The 13,539-nt window shown below is 48.6% G+C and overlaps 1 protein-coding gene across 1 annotated transcript; it reads left to right on the forward strand.

Annotated features, from left to right (window-relative positions):
* The first annotated feature begins 7,543 nt into the window (after nucleotides 1-7,543).
* Nucleotides 7,544-11,679, forward strand: LOC109753786 (leucine-rich repeat receptor-like kinase protein THICK TASSEL DWARF1). Its single transcript, XM_020312716.4, has 2 exons — nucleotides 7,544-10,430; nucleotides 11,010-11,679. The coding sequence occupies exons 1-2, from the start codon at nucleotides 7,664-7,666 to the stop codon at nucleotides 11,390-11,392; spliced, it is 3,150 nt and encodes a 1,049-aa protein (XP_020168305.2). The 5' UTR covers nucleotides 7,544-7,663; the 3' UTR covers nucleotides 11,393-11,679.
* The last annotated feature ends 1,860 nt before the right edge of the window (nucleotides 11,680-13,539 follow it).

Genomic DNA, 13,539 nt, shown 5'->3' on the forward strand with positions numbered 1-13,539 from the left:
AAACGTCACAACGTAACTGGGTGGCTATAAAGGTGCACTACAGGTATCTCCGAAAGTGTCTGTTGGGTTGGCACGAATCGATACTGGGATTTGTCACTCCGTGTAAACGGAGAGGTATCTCTGGGCCCACTCGGTAGGACATCATCATAATGTGCACAATGTGACCAAGGAGTTGATCACGGGATGATGTGAGTTACGGAACGAGTAAAGAGACTTGCCGGTAACGAGATTGAACAAAGGTATAGGGATACCGACGATCGAATCTCGGGCAAGTAACATACCGATAGACAAAGGGAATTGAATACGGGATTGATTGAATCCCCGACACCGTGGTTCATCCGATGAGATCATCGTGGAACATGTGGGAGCCAACATGGGTATCCAGATCCCGTTGTTGGTTATTGACCGGAGAACGTCTCGGTCATGTCTGCATGGTTCCCGAACCCGTAGGGTCTACACGCTTAAGGTTCGATGACGCTAGGGTTATAGGGAATAGAGATACGTGTTTACCGAATGTTGTTCGGAGTCCCGGATGAGATCCCGGACGTTACGAGGAGTTCCGGAATGGTCCGGAGGTAAAGATTTATATATGGGAAGTCCTGTTTTGGTCACCGGAAAAGTTTCGGGTGCTATCGGTAATGTACCGGGACCACCGGGAGGGTCCCGGGGGTCCACCAAGTGGGGCCACCAGCCCCAGAAGGCTGCGTGGGCTAAGTGTGGGAGGGGACCAGCCCCAGGTGGGCTGGTGCGCCCCCCACCAAGGCCCAAGGCGCATGGGAGAGTGGGAGGGGGCAAACCCTAGGTCCAGATGGGCCTTAAGGCCCACCCTAGTGGCGTCCCCCCTCTCCTCCCCTTGGCCGCACCCTAGATGGGTTAGGGGGCTGCCACCACCCCTGGGGAGGGAACCCTAGATGGGGGCGCAGCCCCTCCCCTTCCCCTATATATACTTGAGGTATTTGGGGTTGCGATACACACGAGATGGTCTCTCTCTTGGCGCATCCCTACCTCTCTCCCTCCTCCTCTCCCGCGGTGCTTGGCGAAGCCCTGCGGGATTGCCACGCTCCTCCACCACCACCACGCCGTCGTGCTGCTGCTGGACGGAGTCTTCCCCAACCTCTCCCTCTCTCCTTGCTAGATCAAGGCGTGGAAGACGTCACCGGGCTGCACGTGTGTTGAACGCGGAGGCACCGTTCTTCGGTGCTTAGATCGGAATCAACCGCGATCTGAATCGCTACGAGTACGACTCCTTCATCCGCGTTCTTGCAACGCTTCCGCTCGCGATCTACAAGGGTATGTAGATGCACTCCCCTTCCCCTCGTTGCTAGATTACTCCATAGATTGATCTTGGTGATGCGTAGAAAATTTTGAATTTCTGCTACGTTCCCCAACAACTGAGAGTTAAAGAGGAGCACGACCTCGTTGGAATTGAACTGTTGTCTGTTCGAGGAGTTCTTCCAGTGGTTCAATCAAAAGGCCCTCGATAAATTAACGGTCACTTGCTACTGTCTGTAAGTACTACTTCTGTCATTAAGTCTCTATATATATAGCTCAGCTCTTTCATTGCATGTATATATAATTACCCTGACTATATTATGCAGATTGAAGATCGTCGAATGCAGAAAAGCAGAAATCTATGATATTGGGTTCATTAACACAAATCTCATAGATGAATATACGGTTAAATTTGATGCCAAAGCAACCGAGGCCAACTTGCTCCAATCGTTGGTAATAAATCAAAACAAAGATAAAATACTCTTTCCTTACAACTTCAAGTGAGTGTTACTGTCTTGTGCATATTGGGTTTCCCTTATTACTCGAGGTTATAGTAATGTAATTGATGAGTTATGCATGCGTGCGCAGCTTCCACTATATTCTCCTGGAGATTAAGCTTGAGCAGGGACTAGTAACCGTCTTAGACTTGAGAAGAAAATCTCCCGAGACCTATGCGGACATGACTAAAATGCTCGAAAAGTAAGTTCAATCGATCATTATCGCACCATATCGGCAACTTTTTGTTCATTTCCTGATATCAAGTAATTGTTTTCTTTGTCTCGCGGGGTTTGGAAAGTATTCACCGCACAATCTCCGGGACTGCCGAGGGAGCTGCGATGGACATACCCAATAGTAAGTAGTACTAGCTAGCTAGTTCCGCGCATCTCGATCTCGTTGATTCTAGCTACTTTCATCAATGCCATTTATAATGCTTCATTATCAGTTTGATTGACCTCTATTTCTCATAAAGTGCTTGTGGCAGGAACAAGGGAATGATTACTGTGGATACTACGTTTGCGAGTTCATCTACAACGCGACTTGAAAAATACCCGGGGCTACTCTAAAAGACAATTTGATGTGCGTAAGCAATAATATTCACAATTTCATTATATTACCATCATTGGTGTTAAGTTTCATTCATATATATGTATTGACCCCCTTCATCAAATTAGATGTGGCAGATGCGGGATGATCTCCTACCACAAGATCGCATCAAAGCAATTCAAGAGGAATTGGCGGGATTCTTTCTTGACCACGTCATCAATAAAGCCGGAGAATACCATCTGGAAGCTGAGTTCATATACAATTAGGGGATTATATTGTAAGAGATTTTAATATTGTATATATGTAGCCAGTAGCGCCGGATAGATATACGAAAACTTGTTGTTCGACCAATCTCTCGGAGAAGGAGAGGTCGATATCACTTCTCTCTGTATGAATATGTTCATGACGAACTTCTGTACTTAATGGTTTCCTTCATTTGCTTACTAGCTAGCATGTCGAGGGCCTCTCTATACGTATAGTACGTAGCGTCGACCAAGCACGAAGATAAGAGAGGACACTTCTTTCTATTAATTAATTAGCTACCTAACACAATATATGAAACCCCCCAAAATTAACCATACAAAACCCCCCAAAACCCCCAATCCCCATCCCTTTCGGAAAAAAACAAAAACCCTAGCCCCTGAACAGCTGACGTGTGGAAGCTTATTGGTCCCGGTTGGTGCTACCAACCGGGACAAAAGGCCCCCCTGCCTGGGCAAGCCGCAGCGGCCACGTGGAGGCCCATCTGTCCCAGTTGGTGTAAGAACCGGGACTAAAGGTGTAGGGATTTAGTACCGACCCTTTAGTCCCGGTTCCCCAACCGGGACAAATGGGCCTTACGAACCCGGACAAATGGGCCTTTTTCTACTAGTGCATGTATTGATTGATGATGTTATTTTTCTGATCACGAGCATTGGAGTATCAAGGATGCTATTAATATATGAGAACACCATTGTTGTGAGAACAATGGAGTAGGATAGACCCAACCTATGAATTACTAAGAGATGTCATAGTTGTTATGTTATCGGTACTTTATATAACTTGTTCATGTTTGCATTGTTCCTTGTACCATGAGAATATTGCATACCAACATACCAGAAGGTTACTTTGGGGTTTACCACATGTCATTCCATAAATGGATGTGAATACAGGTGACTTACCGGTATTTCAGAAACATATGTTTTGGTAGCAATAGTTCAAGACTGAGATTTGCTCCTCTCACGATAAAGAGTTACTCTCCGGGCCCACTCGGGTGTAACGGTGTCATTATCGTGTGGTGAGATACTTTTAATTATGAACACGGGATACCAGAACACAGACACGAGTAAAGAGAATGAAACCGGTAACGAGGATAACCGATATAGTGATCAAGGAGTTGATCATGGGGATATCGATAATCTCTCCTCGGGTTTCGTAAATGTATCATGAAGCAAAGGGAATGTCATTCGTAAAAAGAGGTTCGCTTGAGAACTTCATGAATATGCGGGAGTTAATAAGGGTGTCCAGATCCCGCTGTTAACTGTTGACCGGAGGGGGTCTTGGATCATGTACGCTTATTTTCGAACCGGTAGGGTCACACACTTAAAGGGTTCTAGTCCTGATTACAGGAGAAATGGGAAATGAGTTAAAAGAGCCCCTAAAGAGTTTCAGATAGTTTGTCTAATATGAAGTACGATGAACTATATCTAAGGATGTAGGTGGAATTAGTGGCAGTAGATATATGTGTCTAAAACGTGTTTGGAAAAGTTATAATCATTGAAACTTTATATTTTGACGGTTCATTGGCAAGTTACTAGTAATGAAACTTAAACTTGACATAATACATGTTTTTATTTATTTTTACTTTGACTTCGTAATTAGTCATGTTAAAAGAATTGTGATGCCCCAGTGTTTCAACTTCTTTGAATAATAATCTAATAGTAGTTGAATGCCATTGATCATGTTTATATCTTTCACTTTGTGTTGTTGTACTCATCTTTTGTGCCCATAGTTATATTACTTGAATCTGCTACTGTGGTATTGTTTGAGATTGGTTGTCTATAATGCAAGGTTATGATCTGAATAGTATAGTGTGAAGAAAACAGTGGCCGTACATTTGTCTGTGTAGAAAGAGTTGATTTAGGTTATTAGGTCAGGAATTAAATCATATAGAAGTGAATTGCCTATAAAACTTAGTGAAACTTGACTATGTTGTTAATTTGATATATTTATAATTTAAAGAGCATACGTATTAAAATTAAGAGAAAGGTGAGTTGTAATTATACTGACTGAAGGTCAAAATTATTATCGTATTTTTTTATGAAAGCCCAACAAACCGTAAAACCTAAACGCTAATAATGAAATTGACTTAGATGTAAATTTTTTGAAACAATAATGGTATCGTTTAGAAGACTGTAAAACCATGATTGCGTACAACAATTTGCCAAGTGGATCGAGGATAAACTAGTTGCCACCTTGGAGACCGAGCCGGTCATCGAGTTCCTGTCCGGCGTGATCCACCGTTACAACATGCCCAAAAGGATAAACATCATGTCAAATTCATAAAAGTGTGATATGGCATAATCCCTTCTGTTGAAGAAGTCTGCATTGTCGTTGTGTAGTCTTTGCAAAACAATCTGCTGTGGGAGCCATTTTCCGCCAACGTGGCAGCAGAATACGTTGTTGTGGGACATCTACAGGCTGGCCAAGCTCAAATCCTCTGCACTTTTTGAGAATATATGATGTTTTTTTAACAATGTTAATGATGTTGAGACTTGAGACTTGTGAAGTTTGACCCCTAAACCTTGTTTGCAAGCGTAGAGACATTATTTACTCATTTTGACCATGTTTTTTTACCTTGTTGCCCATATTTATTCATAGAAACTATCAATATATTACTCGAATTATAATTTTTTTTGTCGAACTACTGCAACTATACAATTAACAACTATATTAGGTGTGTTGGGGACACAAGAGACTACTTGTATTCTGATTGTAAAACATTTTGAAGGAGAACACTTTTAACTTACATTTGTCGTGGATTAATAAACCTTAGGCCACCCACTTAAGGGGAATTCCTACTGTCCTATAATCCTATGTGCTTGGAGGTCCAACAGAGTCTACGAGAGCATAAGTGCATAGTAGACATCACCGATTGAGGTAGAAATTTTGCTGGTATTTTCTCAGTTACCTTTAATAATATGTATATTAGTTCTAGTTGGCTAGATACCAAAGGCGAAACCGAATGAGTGTTATGTTAGAAAACTACTTGAAAATTCGATTTTGTACCGATGTGTAATGATGGTTTATCATTTAATTCAATGCTATTTTATTACTAAGTGCAAAGCAAACACCCATCGTAACTGCTTATTTAACCAACTAGAACAAGTAGGGCACATTAACCAGCATGAAAACAACATCACAACATTAGATTATAGGGTCCTCATATAAACATTATATGCTCCATACTTTTCTATTTGCTTGTATCTAATCATACACTAGAAACTGCCATGATGATATTTATTAAACCACACTATTTACATACATATGTTGAGCCTTTTAAGAATATTAAATATACGCAAACATATGTAGACTATAAATTCACCCAACTGTGAAAATAATAATATGCAAGGACATGCAACTCATTTCCTTTTTCTCACATTGAAAGAAATGGCGTTTAATATTTTAAGGACATCATCTAAAAAAGGAAATAATTTATTTTCATTATAAAATATAATTGATTTTAGCATAGTGTGTGTAGTTGTCAATGATAGACATTAGAACTATATAAGAATGTTATAATCAACATTTAACAATATTTTTATGTTCTTAATAAATAAGTTATATCACAAATTTTTTACTTAAAAAATGATAATGAAGTATAATAGTTTAGTATAAATATTATTTTATTTAACGGTGACAAATTATCAAAATTGAATCATTAATGCTAATCAGTGGTGTCTTTTCAAATAAGAAGGCTATCATAGCAATTTCATTTTATAGAAAGTAAAAAGACACCCCTCAATTCAAAGCTTTTGGGTTGTAAGAAACATAATAGAAATTAACAGGTGCCTTACTTAGCAGATTTAGTATCAGTCAATTCTCTTAATCATCACGTGACAGAAATAGAATTTCTTATTTTTAATTGAATAAAATACATAAGTAAGTTTTTTTAATTTTATTTATGTTATTTTTTGCTTTTTAAATATATTGTCCGACGCTCGAACTAGATCCCATCTTCTTCTCTAGTGCGCCAAAAATATAAATTGCTCCAAATTGCTTTAATTATATAGGTATCGATTAATTTTGTTAAAAAGTGTTTGGTCCCGCAAATTAAGTAGGAAAATAAGGTTTCTTCATTTCTTGAAGGATGATTGTTAATAAAAAGGGTGAACACCGAAAACCCTTTGGAAAACCAAATAAATCCTTATGTGAAAGTATGAAAATATTGATGTACCATGATGGTTTCTTAAAAAAAATCCTTGTTTTAAATAAGTCCATTTTTTCTTTTGCAAATGTGCACAAGACATATGTCTGATATCACTAAAAATTTCAAATACAGATTCGAAATACAGCATGAGTAGTGTTAAAAAAGGACGGAAGAAAAAAATGACACCATTCATGTGTGGATTTGTCTTGTTTTCTTGGTGTTTGTCCACGGCACATGTAGATGTGCCCGAGTTGCACATCTAAGTGCTTGATCAAAGTAGAAAGAAGAAGGGAAAAAGACAAAAGAAAATGCTTGCATGAATCTTAGCGTAAAATCAATGATATAGTCTTAGATGTGATTTAGCAAAACTGGTCTTTTTTTTTGCCTCTTCGTGTATATTTCAATGTTGGATATGGAATTATTTACAGTTTGTAGGCACAAGTCTTGTGGATGTTCACAATTATTTTGAGAATCGAAAATTTGAGTTTGGAAACATGGTACGGTACTATCATGCCATCATGTGATAGTTGGTATTGCAGTGATGAGCTGAGTGAGCTTGCTAGACTTGGAGTCATCACCCTGGAGCAATGAATTAGCTGTAGCAGCACCCCGCAACGGAACCAAATGATGCCATGTCCCTCCATGTCCCGTGCCATCCGTAGCAAGGCTAGCAGTACAGTCCTACCCCTCCGTTAGTCAGCTTGCATTAACTGCCCCGTCCTCTCCCCTCTGACCTCTGACCACCGTACCCTCACCCCTCACTGCCACCCTACCACCACCCTCGCCTTTCCACCATTGACCCGAAGAAACAACGAGAGAGAGAGCTCACGCCGCACATCTCCACTGCGCCGTGCCACTCACGCTCACCGGTCACTGCTGGTGTTGCGCCCCAGCAGAGCACGGCCGATTCGATATTCGCATTCCCTCCTCCACCACCACATGCCCCGCCCCTTTTATTCCCGCCTCCAGTCCACTCCTCTTCCCTCCACACCCCTCCCACCGCGCGCCCCCGCCGGCGCACCACCACAGCCCGCCACAATGCCTCCCCCTCCGCACCTCCTCCTCCTGCCGCTCCTCCTCATCCTTCCATCCCCCTCCTCCGGCTCCCCGGACCGCGACATCTACGCGCTGGGCAAGATCAAGGCGGCCCTCGTCCCGGCCCCGACCACCACCGCCTCCCCCAACCCCCCGCTCGCCGACTGGGACCCGGCGGCGACGTCCCCGGCCCACTGCGCCTTCACCGGCGTCACGTGCGATGCCGCGACGTCCCGCGTCGTCGCCATCAACCTCACCTCCCTCCCGCTCCACGCCGGCACCCTGCCCCCGGAGCTCGCGCTGCTGGACTCCTTGACCAACCTCACCATCGCCGCCTGCTCCCTCCCCGGCCGCATCCCCGCGGGCCTGCCCTCCCTCCCCTCCCTCCGCCATCTCAACCTCTCCAACAACAACCTCTCCGGCCCCTTCCCCGCCGGCGACGGGCAAGGAGCGCTGTACTTCCCGGCCCTCCAGCTCCTCGACTGCTACAACAACAACCTCTCTGGCCCGCTCCCGCCCTTCGGCGCCGCGCACGCGGCCGCGCTGCGCTACCTGCACCTCGGCGGGAACTACTTCTCCGGCCCCATCCCGCCGGCCTACGGCGACGTCGCCTCCCTCGAGTACCTCGGCCTCAACGGCAACGCGCTCTCCGGGCGCGTCCCGCCGGAGCTGGCCAGGCTGGGACGGCTCAGGAGCCTCTACGTCGGGTACTTCAATCAGTACGACGGCGGCGTGCCGCCCGAGTTCGGCGGGCTGCGCAGCCTCGTGCTGCTCGACATGAGCAGCTGCAACCTCACCGGCCCCATCCCGCCCGAGCTCGGCAAGCTCAAGAACCTCGACACGCTCTTCCTCCTCTGGAACCGGCTCTCCGGGGAGATTCCAACGGAGCTCGGCGAGCTCCAGAGCCTGCAGTCGCTCGACCTGTCGGTGAACGACCTCGCCGGCGAGATACCGGCGAGCCTCGCCAAGCTGAAACACCTCCGGCTGCTCAACCTGTTCCGGAACCACCTCCGCGGCGGGATACCGGCGTTCGTCGCCGAGCTGCCGGACCTCGAGGTGCTGCAGCTCTGGGAGAACAACCTCACCGGCAGCCTCCCGCCGGGGCTCGGGAGGAACGGCCGGCTCAGGAACCTCGACGTCACCACCAACCACCTCACCGGCACCGTGCCGCCGGAGCTCTGCGCCGGCGGCAGGCTCGAGACGCTCGTGCTCATGGACAACGCCTTCTTCGGCCCCATCCCGGAGTCGCTCGGCGCGTGCAAGACGCTGGTGCGCGTCCGGCTCAGCAAGAACTTCCTCAGCGGCGCCGTGCCGGCCGGGCTCTTCGACCTGCCGCAGGCCAACATGCTGGAGCTCACCGACAACCTGCTCACCGGCGAGCTCCCCGACGTGATCGGCGGCGGCAAGATCGGCATGCTGCTGCTGGGGAATAACGGGATCGGCGGCAGGATTCCGGCGGCCATCGGCAACCTCCCCGCGCTCCAGACGCTCTCGCTCGAGTGCAACAACTTCTCCGGCGAGCTGCCGCCGGAGATCGGCCGGCTCAGGAACCTGTCCCGGCTCAACGTCAGCGGGAACCATCTCACCGGCGCGATCCCGCAGGAGCTCACGCGCTGCGCGTCGCTCGCCGCCGTGGACGTCAGCCGCAACCGCCTGACCGGCGCGATACCGGAGAGCATCACGTCGCTGAAGATCCTGTGCACGCTGAACGTGTCGAGGAACGCGCTGTCCGGCGAGCTCCCCACGGAGATGTCCAACATGACGAGCCTCACGACGCTGGACGTGTCGTACAACGCGCTGACCGGCGCCGTGCCGATGCAGGGCCAGTTCCTGGTGTTCAACGAGAGCTCCTTCGTGGGCAACCCCGGGCTCTGCGGCGGCCCGCTGACCGGCAGCAGCGACGACGGCGCCTGCTCCTACAACAACCACGACGGCGGCGGCGGCGTGCTGTCGCTCCGCCGCTGGGACTCGAAGAAGATGCTGGTGTGCCTGGCGGGCGTGTTCGTGGCCCTGGTGGCCGCGTTCCTGGGCGGTCGCAAGGGGTGCGAGGCGTGGCGGGAGGCGGCGCGCCGCCGCTCCGGGGCGTGGAAGATGACGGTGTTCCAGCAGCGGCCGGGGTTCTCGGCGGACGACGTGGTGGAGTGCCTGCAGGAGGACAACATCATCGGCAAGGGCGGCGCCGGGATCGTGTACCACGGCGTGACCCGCGGCGGCGCCGAGCTGGCGATCAAGCGGCTGGTGGGGCGCGGCGTCGGCGGCGACCGCGGGTTCTCGGCGGAGGTGGGCACGCTGGGGCGGATCCGGCACCGCAACATCGTGCGCCTGCTGGGCTTCGTGTCCAACCGCGAGACCAACCTGCTGCTGTACGAGTACATGCCCAACGGCTCGCTGGGGGAGATGCTCCACGGCGGCAAGGGCGGCCACCTCGGCTGGGAGGCCCGGGCGCGGGTGGCGCTCCAGGCGGCGCGCGGCCTCTGCTACCTCCACCACGACTGCGCGCCGCGCATCATCCACCGCGACGTCAAGTCCAACAACATCCTGCTTGACTCGGCGTTCGAGGCCCACGTCGCCGACTTCGGCCTCGCCAAGTTCCTCGGCGGCGGCGGGGCCGCCGGCGGCAACTCCGAGTGCATGTCCGCCATCGCCGGCTCCTACGGCTACATCGCCCCAGGTATACAAATTTCATTGCATTTGAATTCATTTCATCCATCCAACACATTCTATCTGAAGCAAGGCCGGGCACATTAACTGCACACACGATTCACTGGTCCTGCCTGAAGAACTGCGGCATGTACTTGGCTGTTGTTGGCTTGGATTTTAGCCTAGTTTCAGGCTGCACTTGTCTGCAGCCCCACACCGGCCATGTTCGTTCTTGTTGCCATGTGCAATGGTCAACTTGAGAGAGGACAAAGGGTAGTAGTGGTGTAGTACCACTGGCGACAGTGAGTGAGTGACAGTGATTAGTGGTGGTGGTTGTTAGTGTCTCTTTTGCCCTGCCCCTGTTTCCTGGATTGTAGCACAGATTTGGGGCTAATTTAAGTTGTCAGTGCCTGGAGCTGGAGGATCTTGTTGGCATGTGTGTTCATGTCAACCAGAGAGACAGGACAAAGATCTCCTTTTGCAGTTAATGATAGGGATATCTATCTATATCTCCTTTGGTCAGACTAAGCATGATTAGAAGGTTGCATAATTCTGCCTGGTTTGATTAATGAACTGGTCCTGTTAATTAACTCTCCTGACGTGGTGGCAGAGTACGCCTACACCCTGCGGGTGGACGAGAAGAGCGACGTGTACAGCTTCGGGGTGGTGTTGCTGGAGCTCATCACGGGGCGGCGCCCCGTGGGCGGGTTCGGCGACGGCGTGGACATCGTGCACTGGGTCCGCAAGGCCACCGCGGAGCTCCCCGACACCGCCGCGGCCGTCCTCGCCGTCGCCGACCGCCGCCTCTCCCCCGAGCCCGTGCCGCTGCTCGTGGGGCTCTACGACGTGGCCACGGCGTGCGTCGAGGAGGCGAGCACCGACCGGCCCAACATGCGCGAGGTGGTGCACATGCTCTCGCAGCCCGCCCTCGCCGGCGCCGCCACAGCCGACAGCGCGGCCCGGCCCGACGACGACCTTATCCTCTCCTTCTGACCGGCATGCCTTCGTTCAAGATCGCGGTGGCTCGGGAATTAAGCGGGGAGATAATTTATGGTAAATGTACGCGCTAATTTTGGGTTTAACCCTTGGTGCTTAGGTATTTTGTGGCGTGTGGATGTGTAATAACAACTACTACTCCTAGTAGCGTCAGTGTGTACTCTCTGAAGCTGAAAGCCAAGGCTGCGAGAGTACCTTGACTGGACGATGCTGAATGAACGAATGTATCTGTACATAGTAGTAAAACCTCCGAGTTCAAATATCAACTGGCTACATTATTCATATCTCTTTGCTGCTAGTCTCCTTCCGTAAACTAATATAAGATTGTTTAGATCACTATTTACCATTATTAGCTTACATAGCGAGTATTTGCGGATGCTTTTCGTTCTTGTCGCCATCTTTGATAGGATGGAGCATGAAGCAAGTGACAGTGAAAAGGTGAATTTCCGTTCTGAAAACGTTTGGATGATCTTTGCTGCTCCTTCTAAGTCCTCTTTGCTGCTCCTGTTATAAGTATCGATCGGATGGATGATTGCAGGCCGTCGCTTGCGGAATCGAATCGGACGGAGCGGGAGGCCAAGAACACAACGGGAGGCCGACCTAACTTGGTTGCCTTTCATATATATTCCCTCCTTTTTGGTGCTCGTGATATTTTGGTAAAATAGATAGTTGAGCATATATTCCCTGCGCCTGGGTGGATGATGGTTAAGATGTGTCTTTTTGAGATATCTCTCCCCCTCTCTCGTGGAAGCTGGGATCAGAATGTCGTGGCTTCGTCAGTGTGGTAGTAGTACACTGGGAGTAAAAGGCAGCGAGTTTTTGTTGTTGTTGGAAGGGTCACCACCACACTTTATTTAAACATCTATAATGTCTGGTGCAAGCAAAAATTCAGGAATGGTGGATAACCAAATGTGCCTCGACTGACCCTTTCGCTAGACCGTGTGCTTCAAAATTTGCATTTCTTCCTTCATGAATAACTTCGGAGTAGGTGAATCGCTGCGTTCTCTTCTCGACGTCCCTGATAATTGGTGCTGAAGCTCCCAAGAATTGGCCTGACAGGTGCTTAACAGCGGCTAGACAATGGGTAGCGATCAAGACACTCTGAATATGGAGATCCTCCGCCACGGAGAGGGCCTCACAGCAAGCTTGTGCCTCCAAGCTCTCAGGGTCAGTAAGACCTTCAAAGATAGTAACACAAGCTCCCAAGGACTTCCCCTGATCATGATCATTGCGGCAGATGGCTGCACTAGATCCTCTTTGTATTACTTCTTGAAACAGCCGCGTCAACATTGATCTTTGCTACCCCAGATGGTCTTTCCCTCCATTTCTTCACTGAAGGTCTGCTTGGCCTCGAGTGTTTATTTTTCTCCTTACTTGGTATCATCTCAAGATCTGGTAAGTACTTCGGAATGAAAAAGTACATAGTGGACTCTGGTAAACCTCTCTGTGCTTCGCTTTCCTTCTCGCCCACCAAATCGACCAAAGCGTTACAAGAACAATGGTGAAATCCTTCTCATTCATGGTATCCTGCATAGTGCTTAACCATAACTTTGCATCATCGGTTCCACAAGCAATCATGTGTTCGACTCACCACATTATCATTCATGAGGGCCCAGACACATCTTGACATACGACACTCAATGAGCGTGTGGCGCCATGAGTCTGCTGCGGCACTGCACATGGAACACTCACCCTCCTCTGATATGTGATGAATCCTCACAGTTTCTCCTGTAGGGATCGAGTTTTTTGCCAGTCTCCATGCAAAGTTGTTCACATTTCCTGGGTCTCTAGTTTTCCACAACTGAGCCACCCTTGTATCGAGTTACTCCCACATTCTCTAACCAATATCCCCATGTCCTTTTTGTATCAACAAGTAGCCGATATGCTGATCGGACCGAAAAAACTCCTGTTTTTTCATAGTGCCAAGCCCACCGGTCACATGAAGTTTACGTGTTTTTTTTTAAAACAGCTGCTGCATCGATGGAATTCATGTACACATCAAGCAGTGAGTGTGAGAGTAGCCTTGACCTGGGCCAAGTCCTTGCCAATGCCGACGCCAACATTGTCACACATCAAGCCTTGAGACTTTTGTGAGGTCTCACTGCTCATTTTTTTTTTACCTTTTGTGAGGTTTCAAATCTAAA

Source organism: Aegilops tauschii, chromosome 7 (genome assembly GCF_002575655.3).
Source record: "Aegilops tauschii subsp. strangulata cultivar AL8/78 chromosome 7, Aet v6.0, whole genome shotgun sequence".
Taxonomy (NCBI): Eukaryota; Viridiplantae; Streptophyta; class Magnoliopsida; order Poales; family Poaceae; genus Aegilops; species Aegilops tauschii.